Below are 22,144 nucleotides of genomic sequence, written 5' to 3' on the forward strand. Positions count from 1 at the left end.
ATGTAATATCATTAACCAAAGCACAAACTTGTTTGGTTGAACTGAATGTTATTGAATGTCTTCATATCATATTTGCTCCATATAAGTCTTGTTTCTTCCATAAGAAACAAAGCAAAAATCAAACCTTTAATGGCACCAAATAATTTTGAAATCTCACTCCTCTTCGTGCGTCCCTTTATTGGCTTCCAGTGAAATTTTGAATGCATTTTCAAATGTTATAAATTAACCTCCTAGGACCTGGCATCCACATATGTGGACATCACATTTTGCATTAATAAGACCAAAATACTCAATTTTGCTCTACAAGGGCCTGATATCCACTTACGAGGACATTATACTGTTACTGTTCTATCGAAATTTTAAACAAATATCCTCATATGTGGCTGAGTTTTCTTACAAACAAAAATTGTGTAGAAAACAAAAAAATCTATCGATCATCCGAATCAGCCCAAATATCAAAGGGAAATTAAAAATGCATGCCGTGGAAGACTTCGGGTCTTAGGAGGCTAAATATAAAACTCTACTTGGCCACACTCCTGTGTGTAGCAGAGCAACTGAGACCTTATTATAGCTTATTCCTTCTCTCCGATCATCTGGTCCGGGTCTATTAACCATGCTTTTCAGGCTTTGTCACCTGAACTTTGGAGCAGGCTTCCTCACTTCATCATTAGTTCATTTAAACAACTGCTAAATACAAATTTTTATAGGTTAGCATGTCATTATTCATTTACCCTTTATTTTTGCCTATAGTTCAAACATGTGAACTACATACTGCCATATATGTGTGGAAGGGTCCATACTTGAGATGAGTAATATAAGAAAAGGGTCCAGTTTTGAACTACTGAATTAAAACATGAACAGTATGCTGACTATGCTAAAACACATGAGAAAGTTTCGCCTTAATGCTCTAGTTCCATTAACACAATGCTTTGTATTATTATTATTATTATTATTATATTCATTTTAATTTATTTATTGGATGAAAGGTTGTTTAGATGAGGATAAGGATGGACAGACTTCTCAAATGATTAGTAAGATGATCACAGCATTTATTTAGAAAAGCTTTCACTGTAAAATGACAGACACTGGATTTCACAATATTGAACAGACGAGTACACCATGTTTTCTTTTTTCTATGCTAGGATTTTGAGCAAAGTCATAGAAAGACACATCCACAATTACATTATGTTAAAGGCCTTCAATTTTAAAGAACATGAAAAAAAGAACATTTCTGTCTTAATATCAAACATGCATATAAGCCAGATGAAAAATTAGCTTTAGTTTACATAAGTTAGGAAATTAGTCGTCCCATCCTTGGCTATGATTGCAATTCAAGTAGACCAAATTAACAGGAATTTTTTTCAACTTTATTTTGCATTGCAATAGCCTTGATCACAGTCAGCATTAAGATAAACTATACTGCATACTAACCAAAATGTATTGGTCTAGTTTTGCATGAAACGCTATCAAATGATTAATGTGCTTGTATGATACAGTGTTTCTTTTTGGAAAAACGGTAATTAGGCTGCTTTGTGCATCACCGTTTATTTTTTTCCTCTAGATTTTTTTTTTTTTTTTTGTATCATTGAAAAATGTGCTATATACAGTCAAGTCTGCCCGAAAGGAAGGCACCGCTCAGCTCCTCATGACCAAGAAGCATCTGTGATCAGCTGAAGATGTTGGCTTTCTTATGACAAAAACAAAGAGGCATTTGTACATGAACACTTCAAGAATGTAGGAAATTGTAACGACATAAACTGGCACAAAATGTTCTTTTGAAGGTGTGCTTAATGAGAAGTCCTCTGTGGACACTAAATGTTCAGTTTTATGGCACAGAAGTGACTTTAACTCATCTTATTTCACAGCTGCATGGCTCTTGGCTTCACTTTTGATTTTTCTGCATTCTTTCGATCATAAAATAGTTTCTAGTTGTTAAACAGCAGGTGGTTCAATCCCTGACAGCAGACATCGTTTTGTTTACTTAATTCTGTGTCTTTTAGGTCTATAGGTCTGCTACAGTGTATTTAAAATGCATTGCATTTGTGGTCTTCGAGTTCATTTCTTCAATGAATGATCATTTCGACAACATTTTTACTGCGTGTTTTTCTAGACACAGAACGTGACAGTTTTCCTTTTGGATTTTGAACTCAGGTGTAAGGTTTTGTAATCATTACAGTCATTTACCATCATGAATTTGTGTTGCTGCATCTCTGCAGATTAACATTTGTGCCATGGTTTACTGAAGCTGCTCATCCTGAAAGTAAAACACTTTGGCACTTTCTTATATTCCTAACTCTCTGCCCTCACTCTCTGATCATTTCTTTCCTCAGACTGTGGTGACAGACAGCAGGGGGTTATAGACTTTCTTCCCATCCGCAGACCTGGTTCCATGAGCCAGTAGCTCCTGTATAGTGATCCAATTGTCCAGGATTTTGCGACTCCGCTTCTTCATGCTCCTGCGGTGACACAACTCCAGGATTGAAGTTGGTTCTTGCTGTTGTTCGGTTCCCTGCTGTCCTCCTCCGCTGCTTCCCTGCTCCCTCTCACGCTCTCTCAGACAGTCGAGGCGGCTCTGCATCATGAACTCTCTGCGCCGCCGCTGCTCTCGGGCCTTCAGCAGCTGCTGCTTGCGTTCCTCTTTGCTCCAATAACGTCCCATTTTCATTTCGCTTACAGCGTCGTCGTCTGTTGTCATGCCGCTGCGCTCTTCTCTGATCTTCATGGCGCGTGCCTTCAGGAGGCGATCCCTCACAGGCCGCTTGGCCACGTAGCGCGTGCCATCGCTGCGAATCTTCACCTTCCACTCCATTCGAGGGGAGGCAGGCAGCAGTGGAGGAGACAGGGGTAAGGATGCAGCACCTGGGGCCTGGGTAACATCTTTGCATGTGCTACCCAGGCTCATTGGGCTTGCATCGCCTCCATTATCTATGATGGCCTCTTTGGGACCATTTCTTAGTCCACCCAGCTGCTCAGAGGTGGAGGGGGACCTCAGCTGCATGCAGCTCAGGTAGCGTTGAGGCGGCTGTGTTTCAGTCTGACGGCGAGACAAATAAGGGCTGTTTTCTGCACTGCGTCCACCACCCCTGTCAGCCATTCCGTTAGCTTTGGGATTACGTCTCACTCCTCCATCTGAGCCCCTCCTGGTTCCGCCATCTCTGGACAGGGACCTAACCTTTGCACCAGGGCTGGAAGTCTTTGCTTCAGCCCCTCGCCTGTGAGCGTGGGGAGAATAGGGTTGGTTTAAGTTTTCTTGTATTCCGTCCCCTCTGGTTCCTCTCTCTCTCTGCCGAGTGGACGCTGGAGTCTGCATACCTGCTGAGTGAAGACACTCTCCTCCCTCCAGACTCTGTGTGGAATGTGAAGGGTACTGTTCATTGGCAAGAGGGGTACTCCTGCAACTTTCCCCTCCAGTGTTGTAGGCACTCGTGCTATCTTTGTCTGAGCGCTCCCTCTCGGGAAGCTCGTTGATATCTGAAAGAGCATGGTGACAGGATTCCTCGCTGACCAAAGTACCATTAATGTCCAAGCGTCCAGCTCCTGCTCCAGCCCCTACACTTGCCCCATTCTTTTCCTCTAGAGGCCAAGCCTTCAGGCATCGCTCCCTCAGCTGCTGCATTTTCTGTGCCCTCAGGATGTTGCGACACTTGAATTCCAAGTGGCGCAGTTCCTCTTCTAGGAGAGCCATCTCATGCTGTGTCAGACTTTCATTCCTGTTCACATCCAGTGAGACACCCCCTTCCTCTTGTGCTGGCCCCTGACCTCCCAGTAACGTTAGAGCATTACTGTTCTTTTCATAGTAACACTTGATTTCCAGCAGCTCTTTGTACCTCTCACACTCCTCCTCAGTCAGCCCAGGCATCATCATCCTCACAGGATCTGCCTTGTAGGGCCTTTCCAAACGTTCCCCCTGTTCCAAGCCGCCTCCATTAACAGATTCCAGACCTAAAAGGGAGTCCGTGCTAAACTGGAGGTCCTGGGAATGCAGCAAGGGTGGAGTTTCCCCTCGGCTGGAGAAAAATTTGCGCATGCTGCCTGGTGTGTTGGTTGCATTCGTATTGGAGGCACTAGTGTGGTCGTCTCCCAGAAGGTCATGCTCTGAAGACTCCTCATAGCGTGTGCTTTCATCTGTACGACCCACCCCACTGTCTAGCTCCTGGCTATTGCTCAGCACTGTCTGAAGCAAACTGGGGGAATCCCTGTTCAGTGAATGACTGTGGCTGGGTAGAACACCTGCAAAACCTCCAGGTCCTGCACCCAGAACAGAAGGGCTGTTCTTCACACTATGACAGCTGGCCAGGTGAACAGCATTGTCTAATGGCTCCAGCTCCAGCTCATCTGGATCCAGCTGGTTGTCATTCTAACAGGTAAAAGGTGTATCCAGCACCAGTTGATGATGGCAGTTGTTCGTTGTTGAAGAGACAAAAAACACAGGAAAATTATTCATTTGGAAGTTGGTCAAATCAAAGAATGGGTATCGTAAAAGTCAATGGTAAGTTTTTACATACAATATGAAATTCAGCAGGTATACGGTCATAATATGTTCATATTTCTTGATGGCAGTTAAAATCTGGGCAATGCCGTTCTGAATCACCTGGTGACTCGGTGACATGAGATCTGACTAAAGAGTATTCCACTAATCAAGTCAGGAAAAAAATGCAGCCTTGTGGAAATCATTAATGGACAAAAATGATATAATGACTGTATAATGGTTTTTACTTGAGCATCAACACAGACCTGTCAAAAATCCCTCCCAGGTTACAAGTAGACAGCTTTACATTTTTGAGACAGAACTGTGGAAATGTTTAGATCAATCACTAATAAATCAAATGTATCATTATTTAACTTCAGAGGGTTTTGAGACAAGCCAGCATTTAACGTTTAATATTAACTATGTCAACTGTATAGTTGAGGTGGGTGATGGTATGGTTATGAACGATCTGACTAAGACAAAGCATGTGTAAAGGAAAGGAATGTCACAATTAAAATGGCATCGATGTAATACAGTAAAAAACAAAGAAAGAAACCCGACTCATGTCTACAAAAGAAAAATAATTTCCGTTTCGGCTGAGACATGTTTTCAGTATTTAAATAACCCAAAAGTCTGATAATAACAGTCTGATCAATGATTTAAGTTTAAATACTGGCCTAAATAAAGCTTACATAACGTCCTGACCAGTTTAGTTTCAGTCCCTTGATCTTAGAAAGAATAACCTTTTGAGAATAGCAAGGGTGTCGATTTGTGTGTATTTTACACAGACAGTGTAAGGTGAGTTTAAAGCAGCTTAACAACATCAAAGGTAGTAGACTGTGAAGGAGGCAGTTGCTTATTTATACGGGTAACAGACACAGGAAAACAAGATCCGTGACTCCAGTTCAGACTTACTCTCCTTTTAATCTGGCCTCCAACCAAAGGTGTACTTCAGCGGCTAAACTTTACTGCCTTTATGAACTTGCTGTTGAATTATTAGCCTTAAAATAGTGTTTTAGAGTTGAAAATACATGAAAAAAAAAAGAACCTTGAAAATTTGTGGAATTTTTGTGGAAATTTGGACCAATTTTTATCTTAGCAGTACTGATAAAAGCAGCTTTAATTTCGACTACAGTGGATGTCTGAACTGAGTCCTTTTGTGTCACTAGATGGAGCCAGTGGTCTGTAAGATTTTTACACTCAAAAATACATTTGATTTCCATTTACCAATATGTCTCTACAGAAAACAACAAACAAAAAATCTGAGAGGACTAGGTACCAAAAAGAAAATAAAAGTGATTTGATGATATGTAAGTATCAGCATTAGTGGATGAGAGTGATCCAGTCTTTAGAAATTAATGAGAATTTAAATTCATAAAGAGGTGTTGTCTTTTCTAATCTGTTTAATTTGCAGACTTGATTGGCACCCCCTCAAAAGCTAATTAGTTATATTTCAAATACTTGGTCTCAAATTAGTAAACAATTCACTCCTCCTCCTCTTTGCCTAATTGGTTTGATTTGAATGTGAACTGCATGCAGACCGTGAGGCGAGCTATTGATTAGGTTCGTCTTCATTCTCATTCTTTGGCAAACCCCTTCAGTTCTCCTTCTTTTTCCCACAGGGCAACAGATCTCTTTAATCTCTGCTTGTGCATTTCCCTCTGATGATTCTCCCTCTCTCACTTGAATCCTAATGTGGGACAATGCCTTAGCAATATAAATCTTGTCAGCCTTTCACAGCCAGTGCTTGTGCTCTAAGACAAGGACGCATTTAAACAGAGGACAGGCTGTTTGTGTGTGTGTTTGGCTTAAACCATTTTAATGAGTGCCTTTTAAATCTGCACTAAAACTCAGACTGCATACAAATTTTTTGCTTTCTCACATATTTTGCCTGCCTCCATATGAAGCGCGTTCTTGTGAAGCTTTGCAATGAAAAATCCATTTGAGCGGGTCGACACGTGTTGTGGTTTTACAAGTAATTTGGCAGAGGTATGTTATTCAGGGCCGTCTGATGTGTGTTACAGTGCCCCCATATCTGCTGGAAGAGTGACCTTGAGTGAAACAAAGTGGTGCCACATTAGCACTGCGAGTACAAGCACTATTTGTCTTTGTCTCTCCCTTCATGTTATCTGTGTTCTCATCGTGTTTTTGCACCCCTTTGCTTTTCTGCCTCCTGAAACACTAAAGCACAACGCCAAGTTATTCCTTTTGTTTTCTATCTCTTCTTTTATTTGTTCTTGTGTCTAAATTACCTTTCATTTTTGTAACTAAATGTTAATGTAATGTCTGTAGTATCACCTATATCCAAGCAAACAAATTTGCTGCTGCTCAAAAAGGGAGCTAAAGGGAGAACAGTGCATTTTTCCGCTGGGTATTTTGACTGAATTTTGTAGCATTTTCCCCTAAAAACTGCATCTCCAATTTCCTCACCTCTATCTCGGGTCGTGCGAGAAGCAGGGATACATTAGTGCTGTCCTCTCTGGTGAGAATAGCTACCGCCTCCTCTCTGTTCTGGATGTCCACTCCATTTATCTGACAGTGAAAGGAGAGAATAATGTCAGATAATGTAAGAGCCTTAATACCAATGTTAGATTGAATTAAAGTGCACAGTTCAGGAAAATGGGTTTCTTTATTAAGCTACTGAAAAAACCTCTCTGTAGTTTAATAGCATAGGAAATAATATTCAAGAAGAATTCATCTTAAATGTGGCGCTATTAGCAAATTCTTTTGAAATGAGGCACACAGGATGTGGTCCAGGGGGTTATCTAAGACTTCAGATTTAGGCATTAATATTACATAAAGTAATGGCATAGAAAAGGAACCTTAGCTTAGAAAACCTCTACCTGTAGTATTCGATCCCCTTTGCGGATACGACCATCCATTGCAGCTATACTGTTGGGGTTCACCTAAAACGATAACGGCTGGAATTATGAACAAATGGGAACTACTTTTTTGAACTACTGATAAAGTTTTAACATTCATGATACTGTCTTCACCTCGCCTACATAGATCCCAAGGTCCTCCTCCTCATCAGTTCTGTAACACACTGTCAGACCCAGTTTATCCTGCTGTCGAGACTTGTACAACTCCACCTCCTGATGTAGTTAGAAGAAAGTTAACGAATGTCAGACAGGAAGTGGGGATCAGCTTTCTGTACTAGAGTTTTGAGGTAGCTAATAGGCTCTCACCTCATATTCCAGCTCATCCTGCCTGTCCACTTCATGCTGGTTGATGTCGAAGTAGTCTGTGGGGTCATAGTATACAGGCTCTATAAAGCTGAGGATGAGAAAATTCATGAAATATTTGAGTAATTGGGGCAGCTACCGACTTCAAATGTGTGAACAGAATGGCATGGGATAGCACAGCAGGTGAGTTCTGGTCTGATGGTTGGACATGCTGCAGAATCCAATTAAACTGCTCCCACTCACAGTTCATTGAGTAGATATGGTTCCAGGAGTGGAGGCAGAGGAGGGGATGGTGGCGGGTCGGGTGGGGGTGGAGCTCCACAGGGATGCTGGCTGCTCTTGCCCAGAGTCAACATATGCTGGAAGCTGATGTCTGTTTGGGTGCAGCTGTCCACACAGTCGGCCATGCCCATGGTCACTGGCACTTGGCCTCCAGGAGCTCCTGCTAAGCCCGCCCGTCTGCGGGCCCCCCTCCTCAGTATGCTGGATAGCACAGGGTCCCGTATGTCCAGGGTGGGATCCCCCGACAGACGTGTCAACTCCTTCCCATTCACCTGAAAAAAAAACAACAACAACAAACATCACAATTCAATAGTGGAAGAGCAAAATGAGAGGAGGAAGAGGAATAAAATAAAAATAATTCCAGGAAGAAGAAATAAGCTGTAGATTTTCCACAGCTGCAAAAAATAAACAGCAAGCAGAAATGACCAGAGACGGAATTTTAGTAAAAACCAAACCATAAAGATGCTGATATGAATGACAAGAAGTGGAGGAGAGGAAGATAGCAACTCATATCAGCAGTTAGATTAAATGGGCAAGGTTAGTTCACAGACGGAAATGAAGGAGGGGAAACTACAGCTACAGATACCTAAAATAAAGCAAAACTGACACTAAGTTAGTGAACAGAAAACTCAAAACATACACTTGAGTGTCACAAAGCTAGTAGACTTCATACAGGGACATAGAAGCGTAAAAACAAGTTATATAAAAGGCTTCGACACATCACACCAAGCAACAGAGCAAAAAGCCGAATACTGAGACCTTCAATCGACCATCAGCGTCAAAAGAGCACAGCATGTTGCTTATGTGACCCTTCTGTGGAGAGAAAGAAAGCCATCAGGAAAATGGTGAAGTTAGAAAGTAATTACAACTGTGAATAGATGGAAAATGGAAAGGGGTCACTGAGAACTTTTTTTTTCTTATAATGGAGCGGACCAAAGGTAATGGCAGAGAAAAATCGCATATTAAGCTTCAACATTGACAAATATCAAATGGAGTTTCCTCAGTACGTTAGTCATTCTGGTCTGCAAAACACTTTTATCTTTCGCCTGTGCAAAATAAAGGTGATTCCTCTCTGCATAAATCTTTCAATCTGGAAAACATAGTTTCATTTTCCTTCTTTTTACAGAAGAGTGGGAAATGAAACTGAAAACCTTCGTAACATAATTTTTTGCCAGCAAATTACACTTTCAGAATTTTGATCGGGAAAACATTTATATCTATGTTTCATAGGTATTTCAGATATTTTATTAAGCATACTTTTATGTTCTTAAACAGACCCAAATATACGCCACAGTATACTGCTCCTGCTTGTGTATGTTTTGATTCACTTGTGCTGTTTTAATATCCTTTGGCTTTTGAAACTTCTCCTTTCTGTCCATGTACTGTTCGAACAGCAAAGCGGAGAGAGGGCATTAAAAATGTAAGATTATTGAAAATACAACTGGAGAAAAAATGAAACAGTACAAGGATTTTGCCTTCAAGGTGACTTAAAGCAAAACAATCCTTATCATACCAAGCAGTGCTTTGCACAAACCTAAGGGAGAAAGATTCATTCAGTATTCAGGCTAAACTGGCTTGACTACCACCACAGAATGAAATGTTATGTATTTTATACATTCAGCTTTCCCACAACATGTGATTTCAGTACTCTTTTATTATAACAATAGCCCTAATTTCTTCAATATTTTAGTTGACGAACAACTAATTATAGGTAACATTATACTCAGTGGTTTATTTCTAATTTGCAATTATAGTACTGTGCAAAATTCTTGAGTCACTCCTCATTTCTTTGTTTGGTAGGAAAATTGAAATAGCTGCAGGATTTATTGGAAGATGCTTGTATTAAAATACAGTATATGAGGAAAAACATAATTTGCACAATTCTAATGAGACTGAAAGCCACCATTTAGTCTGACCACTTTTATTCTTCAACACAGACTTAACTCTCTTAAGCAATATTTCATGTATATCTGAGTAAATGTAAGTAGACTTCAGCAATAGTTCTCCATGCTTCTTCAAAGAGATTCGTTGGATGGAATGCCGTAGTCGTACTCCTTCAGTAATTTTGAGATCCAAGGATAGTGTCCCATTGTGTTTTTCTATCTAAGTGTGCTTTTATTGGTTGGCATTGTGTTTGGGATCATTATCATGATGAAATGATCAATTTAACAAAAATAAACTACAAGAAACTCTGGATCTTTACAAGATAAATATAAATAAAGGTGGCATGGCTCTAGACGTTTGCATGGTATTGCATGCTAGCATGGAAGCTAACAATAGCTTTAAGCTAACTAGCTATTGAAAATTATGTATAAAATATATATTGTATATAAAAGATGGATATAGCTTCAGACTATACTACCGTGAAGTGCATTTCTGCAAGTACTTTAGCTTTACTGTATACTTCTAATATCTAGTAATCTTTTGAAAATGATTAAAAAAACAACAAGGGAGTGTGTCATGTTACCAATTAGCAGAATGCTAGCAATTTATAATGAAAAACCATTTTCCCTGTGAGAAAAACTAAAAGACATAAGTGTATTTCAGTTCTGGCATATTATTACTAGTGCATTTGTGAAAACTAAAAACTACAGGCCCTTTGGTCCAGAAGCAGGACTGAATAATTGTTTTAGGTGTTTAGCTTCATTTTCAGTTTGTGGTCATGATTGCTATTTTTAAGTCTGAATACAGTGATTTTGGTTTTATATATTATGGCCTCAATTAGAGTCAAATGGGAGACTAAAGCTGGGTTTCTGATGAACCTATACTAATTAAGCTAAACAGCAAGCCTCCGCTGGCACTAATAGATTGCTGGTTTATCAGTCAGATCACCCCCTTGCTCATTATGTCACATTTCAAGACACTCCAAGATGACAAACACAGGATGCTGTAACAGTGGATTTGTTCATCTTTTTTATGCAGTCCGTTAAGGATAAGGATCAGAATATTATCATTGCTTCAACAACTGGGGCCTCATAGAGCCAATGCGTCACACGTTTGTAAATTTCAATCTAAAATACCATTAATTTAAAGACATTTACATCACATGTAGATGAATTTAATTTTCTTGGTGTCATTCCGTATGAGAGACAGCAAAATGAAGATGTGTGCATACCAATGTTACTGAGCCAGACAGCCTTGGTATAATTTCATTCTTGTTGTACACAGTCACTGACCTTGGCTGTCTGCGACTCGCCACATCTTTACCACTCTGCTTCATGTGCCCACTCCCTCTTTCAAATCTTGTCCCCTTCCAGTAATTGCATGTCAAATCAATGTTCCCCTGTGCAGCCAAGCACAAAAACTTTCTTGCCGCACTGGGCTCCTGTTCCCCACACTTTTTTTCTTCCCCACATTGGTTCTCCCACATACTCCTACAGCAACTGCATCTCCATCCCTTGGGGTCTACCTTTCGTGTTTTTCCATAGCATCAAATTCCTTTCTGTTCTCTGCATCTAAAGCCATGTCCTCTCCTGCTTCTTCTCTCTCCAGTTTTCTCCAGGCTCTGCATTTATTTTGCCATGCTGCCTCAGCAGTTCTGTCTTCTCTGTCCCTTCCCTCGAGATAGCAATTCGCACTCCTCTATTTCCATCTATTTCTGCTGGTACACCTTCCTCTCACTAATGTTCCTCCATAAATCTTGCTGCCTTTCTTAATGAGGCTCTTCACTACAAATAAGACACTTCCTCCCTGCATGACCGACTAGTGATGAAGGAATTAACAATCTACAATTTGTGTGTTTTGTATTATGTTTGTTGCAACACTCAACTCATTATCTATTTTTCACTGTAGGACATTTCTATTGTTCCTGTGCTATATGCCCTTCACGATCAGAGAGAGGCTATTAGAAGTCAGCTCCATGGTCATGAGTGACAGGTATGAATACTGATAGAAGGGGTAAAAGGGGGCTTTCTCATTTATTATCAATGAGAGGTGCTGAGATTGCTTTTAAGATGACTTCATGCGGGGTAAACGTTGTTGTGTGTTAGGCAGCTTTTCAGATCCGACTTGATGGACAATCCATTACACTCTTTCCAAATGCTGTACTCTATTTTCTCTGGGTTACTGGGTCATTATGTACATTTGCGGTTTAGAAGCTAAACTATGCATTCACAAAAAAATAAAATGTAAAAAACAAAAGCTGCTGTTGCTCACCCATCCCCAGGCTCCTTGTGTAGTTTATTTACATTTAAAATTATATTAAAATTCAGAAAAAACAGTCTCCGAGATTCACAGCAGGGGGCTGGCGGTGGTGGTATCTACGGTGGCTGTGAAGTGGAGGGTGGGGATGTTGTGGATAGAGATGAAAGAGAGGCTGAGTTCAAAGTGTAGACGGAGAAAGCAAAGCATACGAGACATAAGGAGCGGAAAGGAGGTGAAGAGAGGTGTAATGATGATGGAGAGATGTAGAAAACAAGCTTTCAAGAATTGGCCGGGTAAATGTAAACAGAGAGAGAGCCTGACACTGCGATCGAGACTTGCATGTAAACACACACACACAATGGAGCTTACGGGGAATTACTAAGTGGTTGATGCATAATTAGTTTTTATCCGAGAGCCCTTTAAAGAGCAAATTAATCCCATGTGCGGTACAACAGGCTGAGATGAAAAAGAAGGGGGAAGGCAATGACTCACTACACAATAATGCACATTATCTCACACATAGTCTTCATTGTAGGTTAAAAAACCCCTACACAAATAAGATCAATCTTAATCTAAAGTGCAGCCTTTAAGCTTTTCTTCTCAGCATCAACAAATGTTTTTCCAAGCTTGTGTTCATTTGCATTTCCATAGTGTTTATGCAGGAGCATGCATGAACGATACCTGCACCAACCACCCCCGACTTATTGAATTCTGACTTGTTTGGTAATTGATTTTTCTCATCCTCCCATGCTTTGAAAGCTGCACCAGTCACCTCAGAAAATCAATTAATCTGGAGACAGAGCTGACCTACTCCAGATATAACCCCGATTGTTTGATATCACCGAGCTAATTTAAGTAGACAAGCCTGGAGTGGTGGTCTTATTATAAAGTGATAACACTGAGAAGATATCGATTTGACAAAGTATTCACACATTGATCATCGCAAGGATAAGCAGAAGAGAATGGATGGATTCACAAATTGCTTTAAATGCTTAGGTAGATACATAGATTGGGCATAGACAAACACACCTTTGGCATTACAGACAGCTGACACTTGAGAAGGTGACAAACAGTCTGTCAGGCAGTCTATTTAACTCCTTTAAATTACCTGTTTGTCTTTTCCTTTTTGCTCCAGTTGATGCTTCAATTATTTCTAACACACTGTTAGGGTTACATAGAAACACAGTCATACTGATGCCAAGAAGGTTATGTGATCGTTCGGTTTATCTGTTAGTTTGCACAATTACTCATGAAAATCTTATCACAGCTGGGACCCAACTTAGAAGTGATTAACTTTTGGAAATGATCCATATCCGAATCTGGATCTGGATTGCCACTGTGAGATAGGCCAAATTGGACATTTTCCACACACCAGTTTCATGATTACTAATACAGAAAATGTGTAACTGTGATATTTAAAAGCTGAAATGCCATCTAATAAATAAATAACATGGAAATGATTCCAGTCATTCATCTATTATTCTGATATTATTCTAAATAACTGAGTGACTGTATGGGTATTGTTAAAGACTGTCTCCTGCAATTGTATTTTGTGTTTAATTGACCAGAAAACACCAGAATTTGACTGATATCATTATTTTCTTTTCTTTCGACATTGCAGTAACATCATTATCACGGTCACTGAACTGATACTGATATTGTCAATCATCGCAGTCCTCATTTCTTGTCATTTTTTCACAAATACATATCAAATTAAAATAAGAAAAATCGAGACACATCATTTTGATTATCTTAAGAAAAAATGACAGGCTTAGAGGGATCCAGTTATTCTTGTTGATCCAGGGACTAAACCCATTCGTGGGAAGGAGGGAACTGACAGTCTTGGCAGAAAAATGCACTCTCCATCTGCTCATTTTGATGTATTTGTCAATATCTTTAGCTCCTCCTGTGAACAGGATGTTGGTGTATAAACATATAACGAATGGCTATATGAGACAACTGAGTTTAAATTGTTTAGGTAGGATTTATAGAAGCAGCACTTCACCTTATATTTGACTACTTTATAATGTGCTGTAAACAATTTCTCGCCAGTTTTAAGATGTTAGATAGAATAAAATAGTATTTTAACCAATTCAATTAAAGTATTTATAGGAAAAGGTGTAAATAAAGAAAAATTATATAATCGGTGAATGATATCATAACTCCAATATGATAGCACTGCAGTACAGCATGCTGTTGAAATACTTCTGTAGTAAATCATGTTACAGTATACTGTCAGATGTGTCTTTATTCTGTCCACATGTGCCAGCATGCGGCTGCCTTTGTCATTCACACACACCGGGGTGCACCGGCTGGGTGTGATTGCCTCTGTGCACTTATCCAGCTTTATCAGCTGGTCATTGGTATGTATCGATTCTGATGTGTTTGCTTCTTGCCAGTGTCAGCATGTTTCTTCTTGTCACCGTGAATGAAAGCACATCAGGTCCGTTTAATGACGCGGGTTGCCATGGAAACAGCCTCCTGCTTTACAGTGACGGGAGAGGAAAAGAAGGGAGCGGCTGAAGGGCTCAGAGGGGAGGAATAGGTTTGCTGAGTGTGTGGATCAGGTACTCTGTAAAATGTATGTAAAATAAAATGCTGCTTAAAAAATGGTTGGTAATATTCATATCTGCCTGCAGCTCTGCGATTCATCAAGTGAACCGAAATATTTCTTCTTACTTGTGGCTGTAGGACGCAGTATTGATTAGAAACATGCCAATGGGTGTGTACCAACCACCAGTATGCAGCGTATGTGTAGCAGAGGCCCAATGTATAATGCATGAGTTTTATTCCTTTGGCAAGAGAAGCAAGTGTTTTGATATAGTCAGATTTAACAGGCTGGTTTTAGAGCGCGATGTAGCTGTAAGCTGTTTAACGCTGTATTTATTGTCTAAAGACAGACTCAGTTACTCAGTAGACTGCATCTAATTTGAAGGTATAATTATACATGTTAGTTAAGGAAAACAGCTCAAAGCCGCTTCCCTCTAAAGGGAAAATGAATAGCGTGGAAAGCCAGGAAATGTGGGGTGCAAGTGTAATTATGTTTCTCTTTTATGATGTTTTTTTTAATGATTAAGTGCCGTGTACCTCAATTTTTTGCTTGGCGTGATCTTTGGATTATTCAGCCATCTGCACAGCAAGATTTGCTTTTTCAGTTATCGTTACCGTAAAATAACCTTGATTGAATTTTGTGTAGAGAAGCAGGTTTCTGATCACCTTCCTGTTGCTTTTTTTTGCTTCTTAAGTGTTTTACTTTTTTTTTTTTTTTTTAGCAGTTTAGCACAAACCAGCTCGTGCTTCTTTTATGAGACTTCTAGTGTTCATAATATTCTGATTGCACTTGTAGCGATCAGCCTCTCTAAGCCAAGGGCTTTGGCTCCGCTTTGATACCCCATCTGCGTTCGCTCTCTTGTCTCATACTTGTTTTTCATGTTTAATAGACCACACTGTATGTAGTCTTGCTGTCTCACCACCTCAATACTTTTGGGTGCAGAGAAAGCATCTTTCTCTGCAACATGACAAGTCTTCTGCCTGCTCCAAATCATACACCCTATTTTCACGGCTGTCACTCTTCACTCCACTCCTCACCACACCCGTCTGGAAGGCACGTGCAGGTGTCTGATCAAGCTGAATGGACTCTGGGATGACAAACCTTGACAGATGCCTATGTCTGACACAACCCTCGAGTACAGTTGACTTCACAATCACCCGATTAATGAAATTATGTGTTTTCTACTTGCCACAATGCTGACCTGCATGCAGTCAGTGTCGTTATTGCTGACTCTTGTTAGGTAAGGTCACTGATTGTGGAATGATCCACCCATGCTCTGAATTTATGATCACATACCAAACTGTGCACGCTACCTCATCACCCCTCACCCTCCACCCTGGGGATTTGTGAAGTCACTCAAACCTCTATATTCGCCCCTGCTCCCTGAAGTGTTCAAATCAATTACTTTTGACATCTAAGGACAAGCAGCGGGGAGAAAAGACAGTCAGGCTTTCCCAGACGCTTTCATTCACATGCTTGGACTCCCTCTTTGACACATAACTGTGCTTCTGTTTGGGCTCTCTTCCTGTTTTCCTCTCTCTTGGCATTGGCACCAGATGCAACTCAGTTAACTGGCTTACACCCCGACTTCAGCAGGCAATAGAGTTTCAGCTGAGGCTTCTGGTGCCACAGATACTACAAGTGTTGCACTCCATAGCTATGTGTGCCGAGCATTTTTCATGCTTTGTAAGCATGGGACCTCTTTTCGGTCACCGCATGCATCACGGCGTTGCGGAGCAGCAGCTTCCTTTAGGCACTGCACAGCCAGATGAGCTTACTCACATTCAGTCTGTGGTCCCAGTTGGCAGGTGGTGCTGAAGCTGTAACCGTGGCAACCCCTCTCTCTCACAACACTTTAGCCCAGTTTAACAACCCATCCATCCTCATGCCTCTGTGGCTCTGCACCACAAGGCTACTTTGTCTGTGCCAGCCTATCTCTCCATCTCATGCAGTGGTACCCTGTTCTCTCAGATCATATCATCGTAATCACTGTGAAGTACCATTATCATAATTATCAGTATTATTGTCACTAGATGACTATTCCAATACATCAATTAGCAGGCTTGTTCAAGAGGTACTAGGCTAATTTATACATGTATAAAAATCCATAAAACGGAGGAGAGAAGAAAAAGCAGGTTATGACTTTGAGTTTGCATCAGTTGGGCTGATTCACGTAATTAACTTTATTTATTGATGTTTATTTGCAACTAGTTTTATTCATTTCTTTATTTGTCAAGGACAAATAGCCTTTTATAGCACATACCATGACTTACAGTGTAACTTCACAACTGTTATCTTGTAATTTTCCTGCATTCAGCTTATCATTTCCAGCACCGAAAAAACTTACAAGTAGGTAAATGAGAAAAGGAGGGTAACAGTTGAAGGTTTTAAACAAATTCTATTTAGAAGTAATGAGTATAATCAGACAATTTTTAAAGAACGTGGGAAAACATATGAGGAAGATACAAATTATACTGCAGGAGGAAAAAAAACTATTTATTAAATACGAGCTGATTTTCATCTGCAGTACCTGGACAGGTAAACACACTTTTTTGGAAAGTTATTAAATAAAAATGCATAGATACAAATCTGTGTAGCTGTATTTTATAACAATTAATTTGAATATACTTACATAGCCTAAAAAGCCCGAATAGGCTCCTGATCTTTCCCCACTCAGAAACACAGAGACATTGTAAGATCTTAATATATTAGGTACACACACACCCTATATTCATTAATCACATTATGACCCGATCAATATAACCAATATAAATCAGGTTGGTGAAGGAAGAAATGGTGATGTGGTGCTAACGTTGTGTTTTGATTTACTAATTAGAGATATTTATTATCCTTTACATTTGCTTCAGTTTAAATAACTGTGGCCAACATGTCATTAACATCTTTCTATGCACATAATTTAGAGCTAATGTCATGAGCTGACTCTATGGATTTTATTTTTGTTGTTTTAATCAGCGTGGCTCATTTATGCAAAATTTATTTGGGATTCAAAACAGTTTTTTGTGTTGTTTTTTTGGGTGTGTAAATGGTTTAGTTAAATTGTTGGCAAGAAATGTTGAGCGTCTGCTGATTTCTGAGAAAGGTGGTTGTGACCTGTGCAGCAGCTTCACTGTAAGGAAAATAACAAGTTGGGAGAGAATAACAAAGAATACTTTGGGGACACACGCAAACACTTCCGCTTGAAGACTCACGAAGAAAGAAATTCAAGAAAGTCAAAGGACAAAGAGAGGAGAGGAGACAGACAGCTCACCTGGAACATGACCCTGTATTGTTCCTCAGGTTTTTGGACCACACACATGTTGCACCCCATCGTGGCTGTGCGGGTCCCACAACTGCCCCAGATGACCAACGCTCACACCAGGATTCTTTGTGCGGTCTTTGTCTATGGCAGTGGGAGAGCCCCACCCTCATTCGCAGGGTTGTCCTCAGAGTAACACACAACACATCCCTGGCTGGGAAGAACACAGTTTAATTGGCTGTGTCACTGTTCGCTTCTCTTCCGTGCTGTTTGCAGCTCAAGTGTTGTAATCCAGAGTAAATTTAAACGTGGAGATAGTTTCAGAGCAGCGAGCCCACGTGTTAGTTTCTGTTTCCATGGCAAGCAGAAATGTGTCTTGTTTAAGTTTGTGTGCTTGTTGTAGATCAGGAAGGATTTTTGGCTGGATCTGTGGAAAAGATGTGCTTCAAGAGTCCTGCTGGTTTGTGTGTCATTCAGTAGATCAGGCATAAAATGTTGTGCTTATCCAGTAACTTTTCAAAAACGATCACACGGAAAGCTTGCTGTAAATTGCTACAGTGGCTTTTTAGTTTGAAAAACTGCACTAAAAGATAAAGTTTTCCCAGAAGAACTCTCGCTGAACTCTCCCACGCTGTTCCTGAGTCTTTTTCACTCAAAGAACTAAACTTCCAAGAAGCACATTTTCAAAAATGCTCTTTGAGCCCGTTAGATGCAAACAATGCAGCTATCAAAGAATTTGCCTCAGTTTTGTTTTTTCCTTCTGCTATCATCGCTGCCACTTGGAGCTTCCCATCTACTACACTCTTTCTCTCTTTCCAGGACTGCTGAGTGTGGCTGCTGAGATAATTTAGCCTCCTCAGTGTCTTTTTAGAACCCTCTTTACCTATTCTGATCCTCCACTTAACGATCAATGCGTGTTTAAAGTAATTTCATAATTTAAATCTATTGAAATGCACAGAGTAGGGAGGTGGGGCAGGTTGGGTGGTGCCCGTTATGCCAGTAGCCTGGATCTCTAAGCCCTTGCTGTGCAGCTAAGATAAGCTGCATGCCACAGACAACAACCTAAAGACAAGCACACCTACAGACACATCAAGACAGGAAACAAGACACGATTCTTTCAACTACAAGCTTTACTGCACGGAGGGAGTGCCAATTTTCCTGTAACTATCAGCAAAACTGTCATTTTTCAGAAAGCTTCTCCAAACAATACAAACAAATAAAACATACAGAAACTGTAAAGTTTGCAGATTGTTACAGCAAATTGCAGCATTTATCTGATCTGTTGTCAGAAGTCATGACCAGTTATTAACCACTCATATTCAGCTAAACCATACTCAGGACTATACCTAACTGCTCATGGGTTGGACCCACTGATTGATTATAATTACTGACACCTCCTATCCAGTCTGTGTTGGGAAATCAATACAAAACTGATTCATTGATCAGCTGGATTTTGTGCTGGGTGGGTTGTTGTTGAGCTCAAGGTTCTTTATGACAAGTACCACCAATGTTCATCCTACATATCCAATTAATTCATTTAGAAAGGCACCTTATTTCTTAGGAATTTGCAGACATGCTCTGCACTGTTACTAATTCTGATGCTTTACTTTTAACTCTTCAAATAAAGCTGTTGTAAACTGTCTCACTGAATTTAAATATGAATTGAAATTCCCGTTTGCTTTAGGATTAGCCTCAGTCTGCCTCCTTCAAAGAAAACTAGAATTAGAATATGCCATATTCCTGTCTCCTCCTTTGCCCTTTAAGTGTCATCATATTACTCAGAGCATTATCATTAATCCTCCAGCAAGAGGTCATAGTTTGAAAGTCTTGTCTCAAAGTACCATCGCGCTGTCTGCTGCCAGTGACAAGGTGTTACAGCTGCTAATCTTTATTCAAGGTCTGCTACACCTGTATTCTTTCCAGAGGCTGTGTAATCCCAAACTCCACACACACACACACCAAGTGGCATCCTCACTCACACAAGCACAGAGGAAAGCTAAATACACTCAATGAACCGCATGATAACTTGGGAGAAACAACCTGATAGTCGAACTCTCGAGATCAGACGGCCAATCAACCTATAGTGAAGTGCTAGACAGGCTCAGCAGGCAAGCCAGTTCCAACTGTCACCCAGTCTTTCCACCTCCTGCTCAGCATCATCATCTACCTCTACCTGAGTGTCAGTCCTACATGATTGTTGCAGTTGAGTGTTTAGGATGTTTCCCAGCCTGCCATGCTTTCAGAATAAAATATGGCATGGCACGCTGTGACAAACGCAGCCTTTCTGTTAGAGTGGTGGGTGTAAAAATATATGTCCTGTGCTTGTGTCAAAGTTAGTCCATCTTCAGTGTGCTGCAGGAAATTCAAGAACATCAGTCAGTAAGTCCATTTTAATCCTTCTTTTGTCCACTGGTCTTTCCCTTTGAAACATCCACTGGAGGATATTTATTTGTAAGAAAAGAAATAAAAACCATGGCGAGTATTCCGGGTGGTTAGAGTGTTGTGCAGAGTGCAGCGCTAGTCTCAGGTCAGTGATACATCACCGTCAGCAGCCTCACAAGATGAGAGAAATCATTAAAGGCTGATTGGAGGATACTTCTTGGCGTCTCCCCCTGGGCAAGACGATAAATGCACCCCCCCACTGCAGTGGAGGGGGAGAAACAAAAGGCGGTTGTTCCCCAGCGGTGAAGGAGCTTACTGATCTGCACGTCGCACTACTACTAAAACTGCATCTTCTGGTTTTACACTGTATAATCTCTTTCTTCCTCTGTCTCTCCCCCACCCTCTTTCTCTCCATATCCAGGGCTGGGCCACTGCTCTCTTTTCCAGTCCCCCATAATTTTTACCCACACCTCATTTGCTACCCTCTCCCTCCTCCTTACACTCTCCTCTCCCCTGCCTCTCTTGGTCTGCTTGTCTGCAGGCAAGAGAGCAAGCACTAGAAAGTCTATGCGCTCTGTTTCGGCAGGACAGGACAAGATAACGAGCAACGCCACATAAAAGTGAATGAAATATCAAGATTTTCATGCACTGTACTACCAAGATGTGCAAGAAAAGTGTGGAATCGGTTCATTTAAGCAATTCAGTGTCAACCCTTGTTGAGATGTATCAGAAAGAAAAAGGATGATTGCACTTTTTCATTCCAATAAAAATGCCCAGAGCAGGTAGAGAGCTGATGACTGGCTGTGCATTTAGATGAGGTTCTGTGCTGCCACAAAGAAGGAGGGAAGCGAAACAGGGGGGTGGAAAAGAAGAAAAACAAGTGAATAACAGGTGTGACAGGATAAATCGAAAGATATGGAAGAAAGCCAAGATAGAAAATGCAAATGACTGTGTGGGAGATCACTGGTGAAGTGGAGAAGGGGTGGAAACAAGGGGTTTCTGCAGTAATCAAAATGACCTGCTGAGGGGAGGGTGAGGCGGAGGCATATGGAGATGTTTCATTTTAACTATCTGCACAGCCTGGGAGATATTTGTGGGTACAATTCCTTCTCCCTAGTTTTCCCTGTGGAGTTCTGTGCTCACACTCAGAACACCACTTATTTTCTATTTAGAAAGGTTTTAGTGGCACCTTTGCTGCAGCGCCAATGCCAAGTACCACAAGGCTGGAAAAGTGAGACGCTCCATGGGACAAGAATGACATGCTGCCATACTCAGATTAGCCTTTTAATTTTCTGCCTGCCACTTTTCTGTTTTTCCATCTTTATATGTGTGAATCCTCTCTAATACATCACACATAGACCCTTATTAACTGCCATTTAATTAAGACCACCCTTTTGTCAACATCTAGTCCTGTGCCACTTAGTTTGTTTTTATCTGCTGCTCTCTCTCTCCCTCTTTGTGTCTCTCTCACACACATTCAGCCTCCCCTTTGTGTGTGTTATTCGCTGTAAGCCAGTCTGAAACAGGATTTCATGGTGGCTGTGTCTGGTTCAACAGGCTTACATGTATTTTGCTGCATAGCCAGTAATACCGAATGCACCCCACACACTTAGCAGTACTCACAGGAAACACACACACACGCCGATCTCGTCGTCTTGTTATCTGTTGCGCTCATGTGCATCATTCAGCCCCAATCTGTCCGCTTTAGATCTTCATCTCAATACAAAATGTCAGAGTGTTATCTTATTATCCTCTGAAATATCAACTGTCCGTTCCACAAGGAAGAGAAAAGTAGAGAGCATCGCATTTAAACGGACAGATCTGGCTCGCATTATGATCTGTCTCCAGCTTAAATACCAGTGGTTGTCATTTCACAT

At 40.8% G+C, this 22,144-nt stretch overlaps 1 protein-coding gene across 2 annotated transcripts; it reads right to left on the reverse strand.

Annotated features, from left to right (window-relative positions):
• Positions 1-1,028: 1,028 nt before the first annotated feature.
• Positions 1,029-20,701, reverse strand: LOC145422805 (PDZ domain-containing protein 4-like). 2 transcript variants are annotated; one of them, XM_080294620.1, is made up of 8 exons: positions 17,898-20,701; positions 8,695-8,748; positions 7,897-8,207; positions 7,657-7,744; positions 7,465-7,563; positions 7,312-7,374; positions 6,899-7,000; positions 1,029-4,357 (listed from the first exon to the last, which is right to left on the reverse strand). In XM_080294620.1, the coding sequence occupies exons 1-8, from the start codon at positions 17,955-17,957 to the stop codon at positions 2,327-2,329; spliced, it is 2,808 nt and encodes a 935-aa protein (XP_080150746.1). In that variant the 5' UTR covers positions 17,958-20,701; the 3' UTR covers positions 1,029-2,326. The 2 variants fall into 2 exon arrangements, with proteins under 2 accessions (XP_080150746.1, XP_080150747.1); XM_080294621.1 differs by lacking the exon at positions 8,695-8,748 and having other exon boundaries at positions 17,898-20,700.
• Positions 20,702-22,144: the final 1,443 nt, after the last annotated feature.

Source organism: Astatotilapia calliptera, chromosome 20, assembly GCF_964374335.1.
Source record: "Astatotilapia calliptera chromosome 20, fAstCal68.1, whole genome shotgun sequence".
In the NCBI taxonomy this organism is placed as follows: Eukaryota; Metazoa; Chordata; class Actinopteri; order Cichliformes; family Cichlidae; genus Astatotilapia; species Astatotilapia calliptera.

Bases quoted from the DNA above. Each gene is read 5' to 3' on its own strand.
- LOC145422805 (XM_080294620.1), bottom strand. From the start codon at position 17,957: ATGGGGTGCAACATGTGTGTGGTCCAAAAACCTGAGGAACAATACAGG. The intron at 7,745-7,896 runs GTGAGTGGGAGC...TCTCATCCTCAG, and splicing joins CCATATCTACTCAATGAACT to CTTTATAGAGCCTGTATACT. The intron at 7,564-7,656 runs GTGAGAGCCTAT...TAACTACATCAG, and splicing joins AGGATGAGCTGGAATATGAG to GAGGTGGAGTTGTACAAGTC.